This window comes from Protomyctophum bolini (genome assembly GCF_963924005.1).
Source record: "Protomyctophum bolini genome assembly, chromosome: 12".
NCBI classification, from domain to species: Eukaryota; Metazoa; Chordata; class Actinopteri; order Myctophiformes; family Myctophidae; genus Protomyctophum; species Protomyctophum bolini.
Window position 1 is genome coordinate 23,624,072 of NC_137873.1, and position 21,179 is coordinate 23,645,250.

The 21,179-nt window shown below is 41.1% G+C and overlaps 2 protein-coding genes across 4 annotated transcripts; one reads left to right on the forward strand and one right to left on the reverse strand.

The window, feature by feature from the left end:
- On the forward strand, positions 1-6,599 carry LOC308326392 (ras-related protein Rab-18-B). The gene is made up of 7 exons (XM_080779233.1): positions 1-196; positions 690-745; positions 939-1,000; positions 1,767-1,839; positions 2,816-2,934; positions 3,761-3,827; positions 4,589-6,599. Exons 1-7 carry the CDS (start codon positions 129-131, stop codon positions 4,759-4,761), a joined length of 618 nt encoding a protein of 205 aa, XP_080635359.1. The 5' UTR covers positions 1-128; the 3' UTR covers positions 4,762-6,599.
- Positions 6,600-7,609: 1,010 nt separating this feature from the next.
- LOC308325001 (homeobox protein Mohawk-like) lies at positions 7,610-18,146 on the reverse strand. Of its 3 annotated transcripts, none has more exons than XM_080777379.1 (6): positions 17,656-18,146; positions 15,988-16,147; positions 14,648-14,801; positions 13,846-14,202; positions 9,586-9,613; positions 7,610-8,509 (listed from the first exon to the last, which is right to left on the reverse strand). In XM_080777379.1, the coding sequence occupies exons 1-6, from the start codon at positions 17,940-17,942 to the stop codon at positions 8,176-8,178; spliced, it is 1,320 nt and encodes a 439-aa protein (XP_080633505.1). In that variant the 5' UTR covers positions 17,943-18,146; the 3' UTR covers positions 7,610-8,175. The 3 variants fall into 3 exon arrangements, with proteins under 3 accessions (XP_080633505.1, XP_080633504.1, XP_080633503.1); XM_080777378.1 differs by having other exon boundaries at positions 7,610-8,506; positions 9,586-9,619; XM_080777377.1 differs by having other exon boundaries at positions 9,586-9,619.
- Positions 18,147-21,179: the final 3,033 nt, after the last annotated feature.

Genomic DNA, 21,179 nt, shown 5'->3' on the forward strand with positions numbered 1-21,179 from the left:
TGAGCCTAGCGCGGGGCAGTCTACCTAGTACCTCTGTCTGTCACACAGTACTGTCTCTCTGGAAAGGGACATCTGTCACTGTCACTGAGAAGGTTGAGAATAATACAACTACCTCCCACAACACAAACATGGACGACGACGTGCTGACAACTCTGAAGCTGCTGATAATCGGCGAGAGTGGAGTCGGGAAGTCGAGGTTGGTTTTTGTGGCTGTATGTTAGCTAACAGGCTAATGTTACCCCAGTTGGCAATGTTGTTGACATTTTGTTGTGTTATGTAATATTCACATACTGATGAGCCCATAGCCGTTATTGCTACATTTGCTAGACCAGTTTGGTAACTATAGGGCTTATTAAATATGTATGGTAGTAGCAACTAGCAAGGAACGTCCTAGACTAGAGAGTTTGCTAAAATGACTAGTTGATCAGCTAAGATAAGGCTGTTTTGTTTTGTACTCCCAACAGTCACCACCACTGTCACCAACCAGTCACATACTTTTGTAAAGCACAGGTTTAACTTGAGTCATAATATTGAATTCAGACTGTTGGACCCATATATTATCAGCACTAGTTAGTTATAAATATACAGTAGGCATATATATGAAGTATGAACTGACTTCAGCGCTTCAGCTGACCTATTTGTGTTTTTCATCCCTCTCCATCAACTTCAATGTTTTATCCCTTGAACAGTCTGCTTTTGAGGTTTACAGAAGACACTTTCGATCCAGAGCAGACTGCGACAATAGGTAACACACAGACACACACACACACACACACACACACACACACACACACACACACACACACCAGTGCATGCATGCACTGATGCACACACAAACTAACAGGAAGGAACAGGGCTGCTCCTTTTTGTCAACAATAATGTCCTCTCTGTCTTGTTTCTTTCTCTCCATCTGTCTTCTTGTACCTAACACAACACAGGTGTGGATTTCAAAGTAAAGACAATCGCCATCGATGGGAACAAAGCAAAACTGGCCATATGGGTGAGCCCTGTCATGAGCATGATCTACATACAGTACTGTACTGCACATAACTTGAAAAACATGTTCAGTTACAAGGTCTCCCCATGAGATGGCGCCATTGCATAGTAAGCAAACAAAGTACAAAGAAACACTTACTTCCATGAAGCAATGCCATGCAATTTGTGAGAGTGGCACGGTCATTGAGTTCTGTTGGTGTCAGTAGTAGTTGTCGATATACAGTCTTATATAAGTTTGTTTTATTTAGTAATGATAGTAATGAATACAGGTAAACTCATTTTAACAAATCTACAGTGTCCCTATGGGAATTCATGAACATAAGACTCGTTCGTCTGTGCCAGGCAAAGCCCGGAAAGACACTAATGCCCTATACAATTAGTTGTACAACAAATGGTGAAAACAGCCGATCTATACAAGCACACAACCCATCATAATTAATGCAAAACATTAAAATCTTGTAAATGTGCTATTTTGGAACATTTTGAATTTGTTTGGAATGATATATATATATGTCTGGACCTTATCTTGTATTTGTTGTTACTGGCACACAGTGATGTGTAACTTTATTTGCCTCTTCTCTTGGCCAGTTCACACTTGCAAAAGAGACTTTAGTCTCAATGTGTCTTACTCTTTTACTGGTTGAACTTGAAATTAAAGGTTAAATATAATAAAATGGTTTGGTCAGTGCATTATCCGATCATCTAGCAGTGATGTGTAGCAGTGCCAGAAAAGCCCCTGTATTATCAGTGTGCGTTTGTTTTGTGTACAGGACACAGCTGGACAGGAGCGCTTCCGGACGCTCACACCCAGCTACTACCGCGGTGCACAGGGAGTCATACTCGGTGAGCAGTAAAGCATGGGTGTTCAATGTTTTTCAGGCCAAGAAGGACCCCCTTAGCTGACGGACAGATGAAGCAGGGACCCCTGTTACATATAGTGTAAAATTTTGTTGCAAATTAAACCTTTTCATAGACTCTGTTGACAGCACTGTGTTGTGTGTTGGATTCATGTTAATGTGTATTTTCAGACATTTAACCACATAAACCGTCAATACTTAGTACACTTGACCTTTCACTCTGTACAGTCTACACCAAACCTCTTTGCTGAAAATAGCCAATCTACACGATCACAACGCCTCGCAGCACAAGGCATTGTGAGCTTGTAGATCAGCAATTTTCTCCTCAGAATAGGGATGCTAGGGTTCAAGTGGTTAATGTAAAAAAATAAGTTCTTCTTAATAATAATATTTTATTGTCCCGATCTTCACAGGTCTGTTCAACACCAACAACAAAAGCAGCATATAGTACAGAAACAACATAACACCAAGACAATACGAAAAAAAAAAAAAAAAAACATGAGTTCCCCACTGTGTACAGAAACCATCCTATCGGCGGGGCAGTTTGTTTAATGCCGCGAAGGCTGAGGGGACAAAACTCCTACTGAAACGAACCTTTTTCCTAACGAACCTTATCATCACACCAAGATTTGGCGGAACTCTATAGTAACTCTGAGGACCCCCTAGGGGTCCGGGAACCCCTATTGAAGACCCCTACAGTATAGTAAAGTGTCCAGGACATTTTGTAATCTACCCACACAGTTCTCTGAAACCAAAAGCACCACACCATGCATCATAGTTTCTGTTCTCATCAAATATTTACATTAACTAACTTAATTTATTACTTTAGTATCTTTTTCCCCCTGATACTTCTTATTTACTTGTTCTTCCTGCTCACTAGTTTCATTCATATGGCTATTGAAAGTATAATATGGTGTAGTTAGTAGACACGAATATATGTTGTTCTCTGTTCCTCTTGACAGTATATGACGTCACAAAACGGGACACTTTCACAAAACTTGAGAACTGGCTGAATGAACTGGAGACGTACAGCACACGAAACGACATTGTCAAAATGTTGGTTGGGAACAAAATCGATCAGGTGGGTTTGTAGCAATTTCTTATTCTAATTGTATGACTGATGTGTAAAAGTAAATACATTTTTTGATAGTTCATGATGGAGCAGGACAGATGCCAGATGTTTGGGTTCGATGCCTATCCAGAGTTTGGACAGTGTTTAGACTGATATTTGTTCAGAAAGTGCAACATTTTCTAAATGTTCACTTTGAAAAACTTTGATTTGATTAGCTTCTATTTGAGAATGTTTAACTCAACTATGCAAAAAATAAATGAAATAACAACTTTTTTATGTAACCTCTGTAACCACAAATAAGAACTACAAGCTCGTGGCATCATCATGTGTTGTGAGCTTGTCGATCAGCTATTTTAAAAAACTTGAAAATGTTCTTACAGTATAATGACATGACCAAAATAGGGATGGCAGGTTGAGAGTGGGGACACTTCAGCTGTATAAGTGCCAATACTGTTGTCATCAGAAAATTGACGTGATAGGCGGCCTGGCTCTAGTTATTTATAGCTGCCAATCTTGAGGCTTTTATTCCATTTCGTCTGGGAGACCACGCTTCCCTCACACATTTAACTGATTACAAAAAAACAAAACAAACCAAAGCCAAAATGAGCCGTTATGAGATGCCACAGAATATCTTGGTTGGTCTCACTACTTTTGTGCTTTTTGTGGATGTACTCGGTAGCATTGTAACATTTTGCCCTGTTTTGGCTCACATAAGTTTATGTCAAATGCATTCATCACCATCGGAATGTCAATGGGAACTGGTGTGCCCATGCGGTGTATGAATAAAACAGATGGGATTAGAGAGACTCAAATTGTCCTTCTTGTTCGGTTTCAGGACAGCCGTGAAGTGGACAGAAACGAGGGCCTGAAATTTGCCAGGAAACACTCCATGCTTTTTATTGGTATGTGTTATGTCTCAGTAATACCAACCGCCATCCATTTTTATCCTGTAATCTCTCACATGGCACGCCACATCCATGCTGCTATATTATGAATGAATGTATGAATGAATGATTAAATTCAGAGTTGGTGGCTTGGTGCGTAGGTTTGAAAGGAAAATGAAGGCACCGCTCGTGGAGCCCCGCCTTCAGTTGGGCCGTGGTCATCTTGTTTATACGGCTCTGGCATTTTCGAGTCTCCACTGTCAGCGCCGCACTGAAAGACTCAGCCCCCTGCATAAGAAATGCATTATGATTAAAATCTAGCGGTCTTTCATCTATTAAATCCATGTCTACACGTGTTTCTGATTCCCTGCTCAGATCTGTCCCTCTCCTGGAAATTAGGTTAACATTTTTTGTGGAGTTTCCATTTTAGAATGACTAAATTAAGGAGTTTTGAAAGGAAGAAAAAATGCCGTGCAAGAAGATGTCATGGAAATTTAGCCGTTATGTAGATGTCTTGTTTGTGCAGGGATGTCTTTTGCAGTCCAGATAAGTCGTTTCATGTTGCTATGCCATGCTCGGTGACTCATATCTGTCCTATGAATTTACTATTGCAAATATAATATTATAACGTGATAGGAGTCAGCAAAAGAAATAAAGGATTTTATTCTATGTTTGCTTCCGGTCACGGTTCACTGGACTTCGGTGCGTTAGCGTGCACTTTTGGAGAGTTGTCAAGTCCTGACTGTTCTTGCCATCCTGATCTTTCTCCTTTCAAATAGAGGCCAGCGCTAAGACCAAGGACGGGGTCCAATGTGCCTTTGAGGAACTCGTGGAGAAAATTCTCCAGACGCCAGGGCTTTGGGAGAGCGACACTCAGGGCCAGGGGGTCCGACTGGGGAGCCAGGAGCAACATGCCGGCAGGGCCTGTGGCGGGTACTGCTCCATACCCTAGATGGGGGAGGACTAAAGGACAACGACCCCCAAATAAAAACGACTACGGACCGGAAACAGAGGATGGAAACGAAAGAAGGTCAGATAAGTGCTGGTTGGAGTTCTGTTGGAGGACCGGTCAAAGAGACTTTGCTGTTTGCACACTTCTGTTCAACCATCAATTTATTTCACTTGTTCATAGCTTGTTACTTCCTCTTTAAAGTGTTACCGAGACAGAGATCACACACTACACAATAATCAATCGGAGGAAGTATATTGTTTTAATTTAATCATGCCAACAATGTCATGCAAGTATATTCACGTTTAAAATGTATGGAACTAACTGACTTTTGGTTTTGGTTGGTCAACTTTTGGTTTTCCATCTGTTAAAGCAAATTTGTAGGTTTCAAATACATACCCGCTCAAATCTAATCCAATGTGTTAATATATCCATTTGTAACTTGAAGGCAAGGCAATTCAAAGTCTTTCACATAAAACCACTCGACACCCGTTTTCTCCCTGTTGAAAAGAAATATATATATCTTATGATTTTTGATCGGGGTCCGACTGGGCTGACGTCCAAAGACTTTATTAAAAAAACTTTCTACTGACAAAGTAGGTCTTCATGCCTTACCATGTCACTTGGACCAGAGGGGGAGAGGGGAAGAAATTGGGGTGGTGGTTGACGAGCCTCAAACGTCTTCGTAGCAACCCTGGTCCACACTCCCATAATGCACCAGACACTGTGAATGCTCCCAAAGAAAACATTTCACGAGACTCCCATCATGGTTCTGTGGGGCCATCTGCAGTCCCCAGTTCAGTTACTGTTCAATTTTATTCTATTCCAGTTTGATGATATCCCGATTTATGGCTCTTCTTTTCTTTGTTGTGTGTGGGTGTGTGTGTGCGTGTGTGTTGGGGGGGGGGGGGGGGTTGTGTGTGTGTGGGGGGGGTGTGTCTGTGTAACCCTTGCCTCTTAACCACTTAAGCCCTATATTCTTTGTCGTATAACAAATAGCTGATCTAAGCTCACAACGTTTCAAATCGCGAAGTTATGCGAGTTTGTAGAGTTGCCATTTTCTTTTCAAATTTTTTGAAAGATCTCAAAAACGTGTGTGACAGCGGTGTGTATCCGCTGTTATATTATGTTATTGCCTTCTCACAAGGACACATGCAATAGAAAGCTGCTTTTGCACACTGCTGTCATGTAGCATTGTTACCATGCATACTTCATTTCCTTTTTTGTTTCATTCTCAAGTGTGAGGTTTACAATACAGCAACCTTTGTACTATGATTGTGTTTTTTGTTGGTTTTCTTCATGGGATCTCCCTGTTTTCCTTGCCCGTCCTCTGGCAAAGAAAGCAGTTGATTGGCATGGTCGGTCCATCAGTCTGTCGTGGTAAAGTAGACAAGCGGTCCTATAATCTTTACTCATGCCTTTTTATTTACTTGCTCTTTACATTTCTGTGGTGCCGTGGTCCATACCATGTCATGTTAACATGGAGATGTTTTCCATACTATAATGTAATGTCAATATATCCCAATGGCATACATTTTATTATTACAAGTTTAAAAAGCTCAATACCCTGCTCCCACTATTGACAAAAGGAGCATTTTATCTGCGAGATAGTGCGTTGCATGTTTTTTGTTTGAATTCTCCTGTCTGTTAAAATGATTTGTTTAGCAGTTCTGTGTTCACGCTTTTTTGTTTCGTCACTGGCTTCCCCCCCCCCCCCTCCATCCATTTAAATCACATTACCAGAATATTCTATTTGCCTTAACGTTCACTGACATAGTGTTATGACCTATCATAACGTGGACTTTTGTTTCAAACTGAAATAAACAATCTTAAAGACGGAATCGTGTCTTGTCAAAAGATGTGCGCTGCACCTTCTCTTGCCGCAGTCTAAATATTATTTTATTGCCTTCATCGAGCGTAACCATCCAGTTTCCATGTTGCGTGGATGCCTACCTAATGAAACGCAGCTTTTACAGGGTTGAATTGGAGTGAGGCAGTCTTTCCATGAAGGCCTCACTGAATGATTCTAGCCTGTTCTACATGCAAGACCCAAAACACTTTGCTCAAGAGTGTCGCAGAACAGAGGGAGGAACAGGGAACAAAGCGGAAAATCCCGCTAAGCATGTTTTAGAAAATTATCCCGCGGGGCTAGCCTGTGATTACAAGCTTATGTTCTGTGTTAGACGACATACAGACGGAGTGGTGACAGTCCCCACCACAGCGCTCTGCACAGAGGCAGAGCACCACATGTACTACTGAGACTACATGTTGTGTTCTCTGTTTCTTATATCAAAGGCACCGTTTACTGTACACCTGGATGTGTCATGTGTTGTGTATCCGGATGAGAGAGAGAGAGATTGTTAGGCCCCATTTCCATGCAGAAGCATGGTTGTGTCATTGATTATCCGGATAACATATTATCCAGATACATAATGCAGAATGCCTTGTGAATACCAGGTGCAAATGAGCTCATGAACTGAGCAATGGTAATTTAACCCAGATGGTGAGGTCAATCAAGTTGATATATACTGTAAAGCAACCATTATTAACTATTACTGTTTTATGTGCATTCATATTTTCCCCTCAGATAGTAACAATTTAATGGTATTGTTTATATTAAATAATTGACTCATTCTTTGTTGGTTTTCACCATCTAACCGAGGGTGTTCACAGATGCCAACCTTTTCATGTGCCTGAAAACGTTGCCCACCCTGAATTTAACCAGTACAGTTTTCATAAAATGCTAACATGATCACAATTCCCTTTACTTCTAAATACTGAAACCAAAAATACAATATTGAAATCTAACCTTTTCATTTATCATTACACTGGTGGAATGTGTATACTGTATAATACATTATATTTGGGTAAAGAATATAGAACGTAATAATGATCCACCATAAATCAACTGCGCGAAGAAGACATGTTTCACATTTGACTTTATTCAAATGGAGGTTGTTAAATCTCAGTTCTTCAGGCATTGGATAATAATCCAGTCTCAAGTTAATATAACTTACTGTAAAAAAGGAAAAATAAGGAAAAGCTACATATTTGTAATGATGGAAAGTAAAAAAAAAAGGGAACGATATATGTATTTTATTTTATTTTACAATACAAATATGACCAAAACTGTCTTAAGTTTATTATAAAATAAAGGTCTTGTATGCATGAGGCATATTACAAGGCACTGGTTGATTTAGAACCTGGGATAATAGTATCCGAAGCAGCAATAAGACTTACACACTGTTAATGAGGGCTACTGTACTTTGATAGTCTTTATCTCTGAGATGTGAGAAGACTTACACACTGTTAATGAGGGCTACTTTGATAGTCCTTTATCTCTGAGATGTGAGAAGACTTACACACTGTTAATGAGGGCTACTTTGATAGTCCTTTATCTCTGAGATGTGAGAAGACTTACACACTGTTAATGAGGGCTACTTTGATAGTCTTTATCTCTGAGATGTGAGAAGACTTCTGAATGATGCGACTGGTGATTGCAGGTGCCGTAATAAAAGGCGCCACGGTGGGTCCCGTGGCGCAGATTGTCCCCACCACAGTGGCTCTCGTGATCGCGGTGGGCACTCTGGTGCAGGTGGTCTGTCCTGTGGTGTTGGGCCCTCTGGTGCAGCTCTGCTCCGTGCCACGGCTCTGCCCCTGGGCCAAGTTGGTCAGAGCCATAGCGGCATGGATTTCCCTCCATTCCTGCTCCTGTCTGCATTGCAGGCCCCTGTCCAGCGGCTGGCAGCTGCTAACCAGACGAAACACAGAACCGGCATCAAAGAAAAATGACTGCGTATGTGGTGTGTCATTGAATGTCACTGACTCTAGTCCCCCACGCTCCAAATAAAAGTGTCAAGTGACATTAGGTGTAATCATTCTAGGCAACTCAACACAGCATATTTATGCTTTAGGCTTGTTAAGCCTACATGATTGATTATAGTAAATGTAGTACCCCACACAAATACAAGAACACTCGTCCCCAGTAAACTCCGCCGACCACAGAACAGTTGCCACCAGGCATTCCTTTTTTTTTAAAATATACAGTATATTTGTTTTTGGATTTTTGCCCCTTTATTGATAGTGCCCCTTTTAGTCTGTTAGTGAAAACAGACAGAAAAGAGAGGACTCGAACACGCTACGCGCTATCAGTCATGTGCCTGGACCTCTACCCCGCCACCAGGTATCCCTAAACGTAACTAACTTCAGTATATGCCTAAATTTAACCTTAATCCTAAACGTAACCTCAGTAAAAAATATGCCTAAAGTAAACCTAGCCTTATTCCTAAATATAACCTCAGTAAAACTATGCCTAAATCTAACCTTATTCCTAAACCTAACCTCAGTAAAACTATGCCTAAACCTATACTAGTCTTATTCTTAATCTTAGCCTCAGTAAAACAAATGCAAGAATATAAGAACCGCTGTGGGCGAGCGGTCTGCAGAAAAAATGGGGTGTTTTGGGTTATGAGCTAAAAGCAATGGACATTTGAAGTGTGCAATATGTACAGTGTGTGCATGTTGCACACTTCAAATGTCCATTGCTCCTCACCCTAATTGATCCTATTACCGGTAGGAGCCGTGGGGAAGTGCCATTAATAAAGCAAACTGGCAACCTTGTAATTACCAGGGCCTCTACCCACTCAGCTACAGCAGCCCTAAATTGATTGTAGTTTTATGACAGATGTTCGTATTTCAGTAAGGACATGACATTGCCTATAAGGCCGATTATATGAAGTGTTTTCAAATTGACGGGAGCCGAAAAGGTCAGACAGTTGATTGATTGACAGATTGATTGTAGACGGAGGAAAGATTCATCACACTCACGTGTCATGTTCAGCTGAAGTGTAGTCCACTGTGTCTGAAAGCAAAAAGGTTCACCTTAGTTTGCAATACATCACTCAGTTGTGCAGTGCATGTTTCACAAAATCAACATGGCATACAATGACCACATTTGATGCTTAACCACTTAACCCTATACATTTTGTTGACTGGGGGTCACCCAGGGGTCTATACTTGGCGAGTTGGCGGCCTCCTTTTTTCCCCCTCCTCTACAAAATCTTTTCACCAAAAAATAGCCAATCCACCAGCTCGCAAGATGTATGAGCTTGCAGATCATCTATTTTCACAGAATGACATGCCAAGAAATAGGGATAGGATTAATGTGGTTAAGTAGGATCTGCTAATGACAAATAGGATTATTTTTTTGTATGTCTGGAATTTGTGTGTGTGTGTGTGTGTGTGTGTGGCGCCATATGTCTCTGATACACATGTTTAAATGTCTGCATGTGTGTGTGTGTGTGTGTGTGTGTGTGTGTGTGTGCATGCGTGCCATATTATACACATGTTTTGTACTATGTCTGCATGTACTGTGTGTCTATGTGCGTGTTTATCTACATGCATATGTGAGTATGTGTGTTTGCATGCACACGCCTCTGTGTGTGTCTCTCTCTCTCTCTCTCTCTCCCTCTCTGGGTGTATTTTACGGTGCCAGAGCGGCTTAACTCTGTGAAGTGGTCCAGTCTGGCTGCTCTCAGTTTCTCTCGCCAAAACAAATGCAATTATGTTTCTCTTGTGCCTTTGAGACGGAAAAATACCATATCTGTGTAGTGTCATGAACATAGGGACTGTGTTTCCAGGTCTCCTGAGCTGCACTAGCATCCATAAAGTTAGCTCAATGTTTTTCACTCCCTCCTCCCGTCTGCCTCTGTGTTTTTACTGAGTGCAGGAGGAACAATATAATTCAGAAGAATTTAAATGAACAGTAGAGTTAAAAACATCCCGCTGGAGCCATATGAAGAGAAATGGAAGTCAGTTAGACTTAGACGTATAGCCATCAGTATTAAGCCTACTAACTGAGCTATAAGTCACCAGTTAATTTTGTCCTCTTGCAATGCTTTCCATCAGCACTTTCACTGTCGAGAAGACCCCGATCTGCGGTTCTTTCTAAATTGACTCGAGTTGCGGTTGATTTATGCAGATTGCACAGCATGACGTTGTCGTCCTTCGTTCTTTTATGGGTGCTACATGTGATAATGTGCATAATGCGTAAAACATATTTTCCATTTTGATTTTGGAGTGTGGCTGTGTTTGCTTCTGCCTAGTAGATTGAGTCTGGTCAAAAGCTCTTTTTCTTCAGGGAGTGATAAAGGAGGGAAATTACAGGCCAATGCTAGAGCATGCAGAATTCTGCCCTTTTTGATGCTAACAGCCTGAAACATCTCTGTCTCTGATTTCTTTAGCCTAATCTCCGCCAAGAGCAACTACAAGTTGATAGTAAATCATTTGGCCTCACTTGCTTTCGGCTACTGAACGTTGCTAATCATTTTCTTCTCTGGCCACTAACATGTTTTCCCTTGGAAAGTATTTGCACGATGTTTCCTCTGCTGTATTTATTACTAGCACAAAGCAGTAGAAGACGAAGAAAAAAAAACAATTTGTTTAACCACTGGCAAGTCTCAAATTTGCACAGGAGGTACCAACTACAACAAAGTCTTGGCATGTCTTAATGAAGCTGCTTCGTTGAATAGTTTATGACGCTGTACCTCTTCCCTGGGCCAGTGGTGCACACCGCTAACCTCTAACCTCATCTGTTCATCTCTACATACAGTGTTCTCATAGGCCTACTCTTCAACCAACAAATCACATACAGTATGTCTGCTGAATGAGAGACTAAAATGATGCAGCTGGTTTCATTCAGTCAATAAACTTATATAGGCCTACACCATAACAAACATGTATTTCCTACTAGACAGTCAATAAAACCTTATACTGTTGCGTATCATTCAATTGGCAACATAAAATCTGTCTCGTGTAATTCTCCTGAAACAGTTCAGTCCATTATAGCCATGGGTGTTCCCTTAAGCCCTCACACTCCCCTAAATCTATGAACTCCCAACGGTGATGACTTTATGTCAGCCTGGCCAGGGTGTGACATGGGGAACCACAGTATATTCCCTAACATCAGCACATCATCATCTTCATCATCATCTGCTCATCTGAGGTATTTCAAGGCCAGAGGGCCCTCCTCCCAGCGTGCATGTTTTCATATGAAACAAAATGGGTGGAAAACCGAGCAAGGTATGCGTCAAGATTAGTTTTTCTTAACTTTGTCTCCAATAAAACACGATTCCAGTCACTTTTATTGCCCCCCTGCTTCCTTAAGGGAAATCTGAACTTGATGTAAAGACCACGTCTCGCGGTCTCCTTGTGCCCTGTGGTCAAGTTCAACGAAGTCTTAAAACGTGGCAACAAACAAGAATGTCTAGTAGTGCAGCTCCTCTTGCCAATGTGATTTTGGCATTCTCATAGCCATGTTTTCATAAAGCATTCTATAGTGACACCAATTATTAGTCCATCACATATATACAGTACGTGTAGTGACTTTTATTGTTCTCTGGAGTAGAGTATGAAGGTGTTAACGGTGTTAGCGCTTGTCATGGTTCTGGCAGCTTTATTTTCCACTTAGCCTCCATGGAGGAACCGTACAACATGTTGCAATAACCCGTAACCGATAATCTGACCAGTACAAAGTAAAACCCGGGACTTAATTTAACCACTTTCAACCTTCCAACGTTTTGTAAATTGCAAACATAAAAAAAAACTAAAAACAAAAATAGTGAAAATAGCTAATTGACAAGTTCACAATGCGTTGTGTTTGTAGATCGGCTATTTTCACCATTTTGACACCATCATAAGTCAATCAAATTAGTGGTTAACTCTAGTAACTGAAATATAGCTTTTTTTAAATGAAAGGGACCGCAATACGCTCTAAGTTGGGGAGAAAATGGGGGAAAGCATGTAACAAAAGAGTGGGTCATGCCTGTTCATTTTGTGTGTGCAACTGTATGGCTCACTTAGAACGGAGGGCCATTTCATTACTTTTAAATGGAAAGTGACAACTCTTGTGAGAGCAAGACGACCAACGCACATGAGGAAGCACACCTGCGCTCTCAAATGTTGAGGTTGGGAAAAGCTAAAGTGGGACATAAATATTGTAGCTCTGAATTGTCTCACGATAGATCCCATTGACAGTTCTGACAGTTGCTCCATGAGAATGTCCCTCATTCCCGTAGCAACAGGGTAGCCTACTCCATTTCTAACAGTTGGCAGAGGTCTCCACCTCTCACCCTGGGAAGAGTAAAGACTCAGACATTCTGTAATTGTCCTTGAGACAGGCTGGACATTTCCACCATGGCACAGTGCTGAAGCGGAACAAATGGCACATTCTACAATATGGAAATCATATTTGTAACGTGCAACAGCAGCCAGCTCCGGCCCCGATCCCACTCTAAAATGAGGGATTTCAGCGCCTGCAAGAGTTCCCATTAGTAGTAATAGCATGTTTGTTAATGCTTTGGCTCTCGGTAGATTTAAAACAAATCAGCCTCGTTTAAGGTACTGTGCTGCTCCGTGTATGTCTCAGAGGGCACCCACGTGTCAGAAGTCCATTCCAACTTTGCTGTAACTTTATAATTACATCTCGGTAAGCTTCTGACTTTCAGCTAAGCACCAGAGATCTATTAATGTCGGGGGTCCACAGATGAGCCAAGTCTGAGTAATTGCATGTTTAATTCTCATTTTACTACACTCTGAGGCACGTTAAGATTTAACAAAGATGTTGGTAGATACTTAAATTGTCGTTTTTCTCTCACAGCAGACATAAATCTATAGCTAACAAGGAAGAGACTTTGCTAAAAAGTTAAAGATACTTAGGGCTGTATTTTGCGTGTCTTAAGTACCAGGTCTTATTACCTAACTTGAGTAAACTAAAGACCTGGAGGCGTGATCAATGCCATTTGGCTATTCTGAGTGGCCAAAGAGCATTGATCACGCCTCCAGGTCTTTAGTTTACTCAAGTTAGGGAATAAGACCTGGTACTTAAGACACGCAAAATACAGCCCTTAATGGCTTAAGAATGTAACATTGAAATGTAAAATAATTTTATGTCATATTATTTATTAATGACACTGACTATCATTTACAGATAGCAAGTGACAACTAGTATGTTTTTCCCCTACAACATTTAATGGACAATTTAACTGAATTGAACAGAACAGAAAGAGACAATGATGAGACCCTCCTCACCCATGCGGTAGACAAAGTTGGCCTCCGTTTCAGAGGACGGCGAGGAGGCCGGAGATACATCGTCGTCACACTCGTTGGAGCTGAACGACTCCGAGTGACTCCTCCTCTTGCGGGTCGCCGCCATGTCGCCGGAAGACGAGGGCGAGACGGCGGAGGTGGCGGCCATGACGTGCCGCAGCGTGTCGTTCAGGTATCTGTTCAGCAGGCTGCTCTTGTACTTGGACGGAGTGGAAGCGCTGTCGTCGCTGTGGGCCGAGTCGGCCCTGCTGAGCCCGCCGCCCTGCTTCTGGGAAGCACCCGGCGGTGACCTGGTGAACGCCGACTGGCTGACAGGGACTTGCAAAGGACACCCCTCATCTGGCGAAGGGAACACAAAAGGTGGTGGAAAACAACCAAGTACATTTACTCAAGTTCTAGTGTACTTGAGCACATTTGCCATGGGTTTTATGTTCTGTTCAGTATAAAGCCTGGGAGTGTAGTTTGTTCCCTGTTAATCTTTAGTTTATAGTAGGTCAGATACCTGTGTTTTTGTCTTCTGTTTTGTGAAAAGCAGAACATTATTTACAAGTATATTTGAAACTAGTCGATCTACAAGTCAATCTAATATCATGTCCCACACAAATGCATCTAATGTTTGATGCATGGGGTTTTCAGCCTTGCAGGAGGCTCAGCTCAGCTAAAGCTTAGCATTCACTTGAATCGGCCTCACCAACTAATATACTACTGCAGTGAAGCATATATATCTGCCATGCAACGATGACATAACGTACAGTAAATTAACAGGGACTAGTGCGCGTCTCACCGTCTGAGTTGCTGCCACCGCTGCTCACACTCAGTCGCTCTGCGTTGCCCTGGATGTATTTATTGTACAGTTTGATCCTCAGGGCCCAGCTGAGATCTGGCTGCCTCACTGTGTTCTTCAGCCTCCGGCGGGCGTTGGCGAACCAGTTGGACACCTGCGGTACAGCACGCAGACAGACCATGGTTCAGTCAGGACAACTCATGAATGGATAGAATATACTTTCATTGAATATAAAATTAGCGATATATTTATTATGTTTTGGCAATGAATTGGATCAGCTTTTATATACTCTGATAAAGCGCATCAGTCCCGACCATAGGGACTCCGAATCCCCCGTACATAAACAGCACATCCAAAACAACAGGTGGTAGCTGGGGTGGTGGAGGGTGAGCAGCAGTGTTTGAGCAAGACAGCATGGTGAGAGCAGCAAGGCAAGTAGATTAAATAGAGCAGTCTGAGAATGGAATGAGTGTGATTGGATGAGTGGATGTGGACGTGGAGTTGAGGCGACACAATGGACGGCCGCCAGCAACTGCACGGAGTTTCCTGACTGAACTTTCCCTGCTGCGCATGTCTGTGACAGCCGCAATGCTCATTTATTTCAGGACAGCCATGGTAATCTCCTTGGTCTTTGAATGACAGCTGGAGTCTTTCTCTTGTGACCCATAGTCTATCTGTCTTGTCAGTCAGGCAGTCAGGGACAATGACAGATGCTCAGATCAGCAACGTGTCTGCTTTTATCTCTTTTATAATCGGCCATAGAAGTGCTCGACATTGACTCTTGAAAATGTACAAATGGTTTCCCTTTGGTTCCATTTACTTAAACTCTTAGTTAGTTATGGGGGTTCTTTAACTGTAAAGGTGTCCCTGTTCCTCTCGCTCTCTGCACTCTTATTAAAACCCGGGAAAGCATCCATGTCATTTTAACCACTATTTTATACTTTGGATATCCGCAGACAAATGCATATAGATAATCTTGGGCGTCCCAGTCTTTCACATGAAAACGTTTGAGATCCACTCATATGCATAGCAACACGAGATTTTCAGAGGTCTCAGGTCTTAATGTGTTAACCCATTTATTTTGTTCAAAACATCTATTCATTGGCTATTCAAAAAATATACAAGCCGATATAGAAGCTCACAAGCTGCGACTTTGTGCTGCTCTGTGAGCTTGTACATCTGTACATCTTGTACATCAATATTTGGAACATTTTGAATAATTTCATATTGTTTTTCTCTTATGCGGGTCACAGACACAGATGCTTTCCAAGATTGAAGGGTACAGTATAAGAACATATAGGCTTCTCACGTCTTAATTTAACTCCCCAGGTCCAGCTCACCTGTACCAGTGTCATGTGAGAGCCCAGAGCCAGCAGCACCTTCTCTGTCTTGGTGGGGTAGGGGTTGTCCCTGTGTTTGTACAGCCAGTGTTTCAGAGGCCGTGCCATGTCCTGCAGCGCCTGTCTCTTGTGCCGAACCTTGACCCCGCTGAGACGAGACCTGGAGGAGTTTAGAGGTCAGCAACAGTGGTGTGTAATACAGTGGAGGAGTTTAGAGGTCAGCAACAGTGGTGTGTAATACAGTGGTTTTCAACCCTTTTCATATCAAGGCCCATTATTTATTCTGCATTTGAGCCACGGACCACTTTTGATGAGTTGTTTCAGTTTCTGAAAATGTTACTGAACAAACACTATACCAATGAGTACTATCACAATATGGAACTTTTTAACACTCATTTTAACCAAAGAAAATCACTTACACTGCCTTTAACAATAATTAAATTCTTGATGATGTTACCAACTCTCCATCATTTAGCTGGGGACCACCTGGAACCTCCTGAAGAACCACTGGTGGTCCTCGGACCACTGGTTGAGAACCACTGGTGTAATACATTTACTCAAGTACCTACTTCAAGACACAATTTCAAGGTACCTGCTTTATTTATTTTGTATTTTTTATATAATTTATGTATAGGCCTATACAAATACTATACTGTGTGAATATTGTGCTTTTAACTCCACTACAATTGCTCAAAACCTTTAACAGTTCATTTTCAGATTTATATTATTATTATTATCGCAACACATTCATTAACCAATTAAGATCTGTTTAACTGTTAAACAGATCTTAATTGTTAAACTTTAACACATTGGGCATTCAAAAGCTGATCTACAATGTCACATGTACAGTGTACAGTGATAACACGTGAGCTTGTAGATCTGCTATTTTTGATGGTTTTATTGAAAGACTGATTATTATATTTTTAAACATTTGAATACTTTTACTTTGTCTTTGGTACTTAAGCATTTAGATTTTTCAGGCCAATACTGCTTTTACTCAAGTAAAATGTGACCAAACTTGACACACAGTAACTCATTGGATTTATTTTTCTTATTCGTTTTGTCATATGAAAGCAGGGAACTGGAGTGTAGTACTAAGTAATTACTTTGCAAAGAGGCATTAACTATACATACAACTATACGGCATATTGACAGTGAATGCTGTGGTAATACAATACAATATTCTGATATTATCTGAGAAGATCATTACTATAGGTATAAGGTGTTATTTAAAACATGTTCTACAGTAGTAGAAGTCCTTAGTTTCTCCGTCTTTGACAGGATTATAAAATGATATGCATAAACAACGTCATTTATTGATGATTGTGCCGTCCAAAGATCGCCACATATTCCAAACATCAAACATGAAGTATGTGCGTACCCATATCTTCCGTACTTATGGTCGTTGGTTCTATATGGACCCTTACCGGTCTGTAACTTCGAGAGTGTACAAATGGTTCCATTTGTACACTCTGAGCATACGTGTCATTTTAGATTTTAATCATTATCTTTGGCTATTTAAAAATAGCAGATATACAAGCTCATAGAGCGCCACTTTGTGCCGTGCTATATGAGCTTGTAGATCTGCTATTTTTGAAAAATTGTGAAACCAAACCTTTCGCTAAACATCGCCGCATATATTCCAAACATCAGACGTGAAGTGCGTACCCATATCTTCTGTACTTGGTCATTGTTGAGCTGTGATCATCAGCATTGTCCATGTATGGCAGGGAGCCCGTAGCGCTCTGTCCGTCCGTAACGCCCGTCTGTCCATTGGTTATGTCCACACAGGTCAGTCTGCTCATCACATCTGACCTCCCTCCCCTGCTGTCCTTCACGACGTCCAGGAGCTCCTCACACTTCATCGCAGCACCTGGATCCATTGTCCGACACGGAGAGCTCTCCCAGGGGCCAGCAGGTGCATCAGCAGACCTCCACATGTAGCAGTCGGACATGGTATGCTCCCATCGTTTCTGTGAACGTAGCTGATAAAAAGGGGCAAGAACAATCGATCTGAAAGGTCTCCTCAGTTTGTGTCAGCGGCGGCGCTCCTCGAGGCCACCGCAGGGGCCACCGGGTCTCAGTCGTAATAGACAAGATGGATGATTCCAGTCCGGTGGTCACCGATGAGTCAAATGATGCCTGCAAAAAGCAGCAGAACGTTGTCTTGAGTTTAGCTGGGTGGCTCTTGGAGGAGAGTTCAAATAACCTGTTCCTCCATTACTCATTGGCTCTCTGGCCGTCCAATCGCATCTCAGGAGAGTGCTGCTCATGTGTTTGTGCAAAGTTTGCTGCCGAGTGGCAGCAGCAGCAGCTCGGAGGAGATTGCTGAACAGCAGTTGCAGTACATGCACGAGCATGCACGAAAACACACACACACACACACACACACACACACACACACACACACACACACACACACACACACACACACACATCTGTTTTGAAAAATATATCATATGTGAGAGCATCAGCAGATGTGGTCATACAATTTATCACTGATATTTTGTCCGCTGTATGAGTGTGCGTATGTGTGTGTGCTGAGAAGTGTATCAGATATCCCCTTTAAGTAATCTGACATGCCCTCATACTTTCTCCATGAGCCGTACGAAACTCATGGATCTTGTGGTTTTACCAAAAGTCATGTCAGCAAATTATATATGTTCTACCAAGGGATTCTGGAAATTTACGGGTGTAATGACATGGTTCTTAATGCAGTAAAACCGCCAAACTGTGTTCCATGTTCGCCAGTGAATCCTGCTGAGTTCAAATGGATATAGAGTACAAATTGGCCCATAATGAAGTCAACATAAACAATGGAAAAATGAAATTGATATGCATGTGTGTCATCTTTGGGCAGTGTTGCATGATGAATAGGGCGTGTGTGTGTGTGTGCGTGCGTGTGTGCGCGCACGTCGTGTGTGTGTGTGTGTACATAGAGCGCTATTAGTATGTGAATTTGCGTGTGTGTCAGAGAGCTAACAGTAGCCTACGCCTCTTTTACAGTGCTGGCAGAGAGAGAGAGCTGGCAAAGATAATCCACAGATAATGCACATATTTATAAAGTTCTGTCTCCGTTTAAGAGCGGCACTTATCAATGGTGACTATGAGCGGTGATGAAAACTGGCTCTGACAGAAGCATTAACATGGTCATTAGTTTAACTGCAGCCTATGACAAATGCAGGCACTGCGCCCGGGGCTCGGCACTGATAGTCCAGCCTCATACGATATGTTCATCTTCATCCTGACATCCTCCCAGAAAACAAGAAATTAAGCTTTTCACTCCAGAAGGAGACATCCCAAATCCTCCACAAAGCAGTGCTTTCTCCTCCAAAATGAAGACGATAGCATGAAATTTAATTATAGTATTTTAATGGCAGGCTTTTTTGGTCACATGTGTTTGGCTTATTTGAAAACAAGATGATAGTATTCCAAAAATCAAGTTAAAATTTGTAAACCAATGACTAAAATGTCCTACAACTAACTTTTAAAGACTGTTTATTTGAGGTATTTGGATGTTGAGGTTGAAGTAATACGTTTCACAGTGACTACACAATTATTTAAAAAAAAAAGTACATGTCTATAATGTATTTTAATAATAATGCATTACAATCTCTTCTTAACACTGTCACAAATACTCTTTATATAAATCACAATATAAATAATTTTATATTCGATTATAGTACTTTCACTTGTCACTTATAGTGACAGTACTTTAAGAAAAATGGGAAAAAAATGCCTAAAATGTATTAAAGATATTTAAATGTAAATACATTTAATTGCATTTAATCTATGCAAGAATATCACAAACATGGCAGGCTTTTTTGGTCACATGTGTTTGGCTTATTTGAAAACAAGATGATAGTATTCCAAAAATCAAGTTAAAATTTGTAAACCAATGACTAAAATGTCCTACAACTAACTTTGAAAGACTGTTTGTTTGAGGTATTTGGATGTTGAGGTTGAAGTAACACGTTTCACAGTGACTACACAATTATTTAAAAAAAAAGTACATGTCTATAATGTATTTTAATAATAATGCATTACAATCTCTTCTTAACACTGTCACAAAGTTCAGTAACAGTGTCCCTATCTCTCCAACTATTTAAGTAAACGTTCAGGATAACAATTTCATCCGATCAGGATAGAGAACTCAAACACGCTACACAAGTGGAATTGGAACTGATGAAACAAAGAAATGAGCAGACAAAATTACAAATGGAACAATATCAAATTGAAGCTGATAAATGGGTTATCGCTTCTGATTGGATGAAATTGGTGACCCACCTGAAAATGCATTTTCTGTTTACTGAGTGGAGAGACAGAGACAGTCCTGGTATACTGAACAAACTCTCTTATGATTATCAGAATAATAGAGCTTTAACAAAAACCTTTTTAAAGCACCCAATAGTCACTTTCAATGTCCTGTTATCACACTACTGTACAATGCATGATAACAGCGATTATAATGCATTATAAAATTATTATAATATATTATAACTAAAATAATTATATTTCCCTACTAATGCACCCTTGCATAAACACATTTCCGTTAGTGTCTAACAATTTAGTATCATACATGAAATGCTTTCTAATGTGTTATGGTTATTGATATACTATAAAGCTGCTTACAACTGTAATTGTGCAGTGTTACGAGCAAGATTATAAGTATTTTTTACATGAAACACATGGGTTTCATATAAAGTGTTACCATAAAGATAATTTAAATGTACAGTAAAGTTTATACATTTTATGAACTACCGGTATAACTTATTTTGTCAATTTGCTATGCTATCACAATGCTAATGTGATGTCCCTCTTTCCCTTAAAAGATACCCAACAGTTGTACCTTTTTAAACGACAGCTATAATCTAACTAGCAGCTTATAGAATCGCATATACTGACGGACTCCATAAGTTTGCCCGTTCATAATTCTGGCTGGGAAGTTGAGTTTAAAGACTATTAAAGCAGAAAAGCACATGGTCCAGTGTCCGCTAGGTGCAGTAAATTCCACGGTAACATTCCACACGGCAGCTATCACAGACCATTGACTCCATCTCTCCCTCTGCGACATGTTGTTCACCGGCCCAGCTGTTGATATTAGGTGGGAAATGCACCCACATACAGTAGCCTGGAGGCCCAAGGTCCAGGAAAAACATTGTGCATGGAGATATATATGTCCTTGCTTGGAT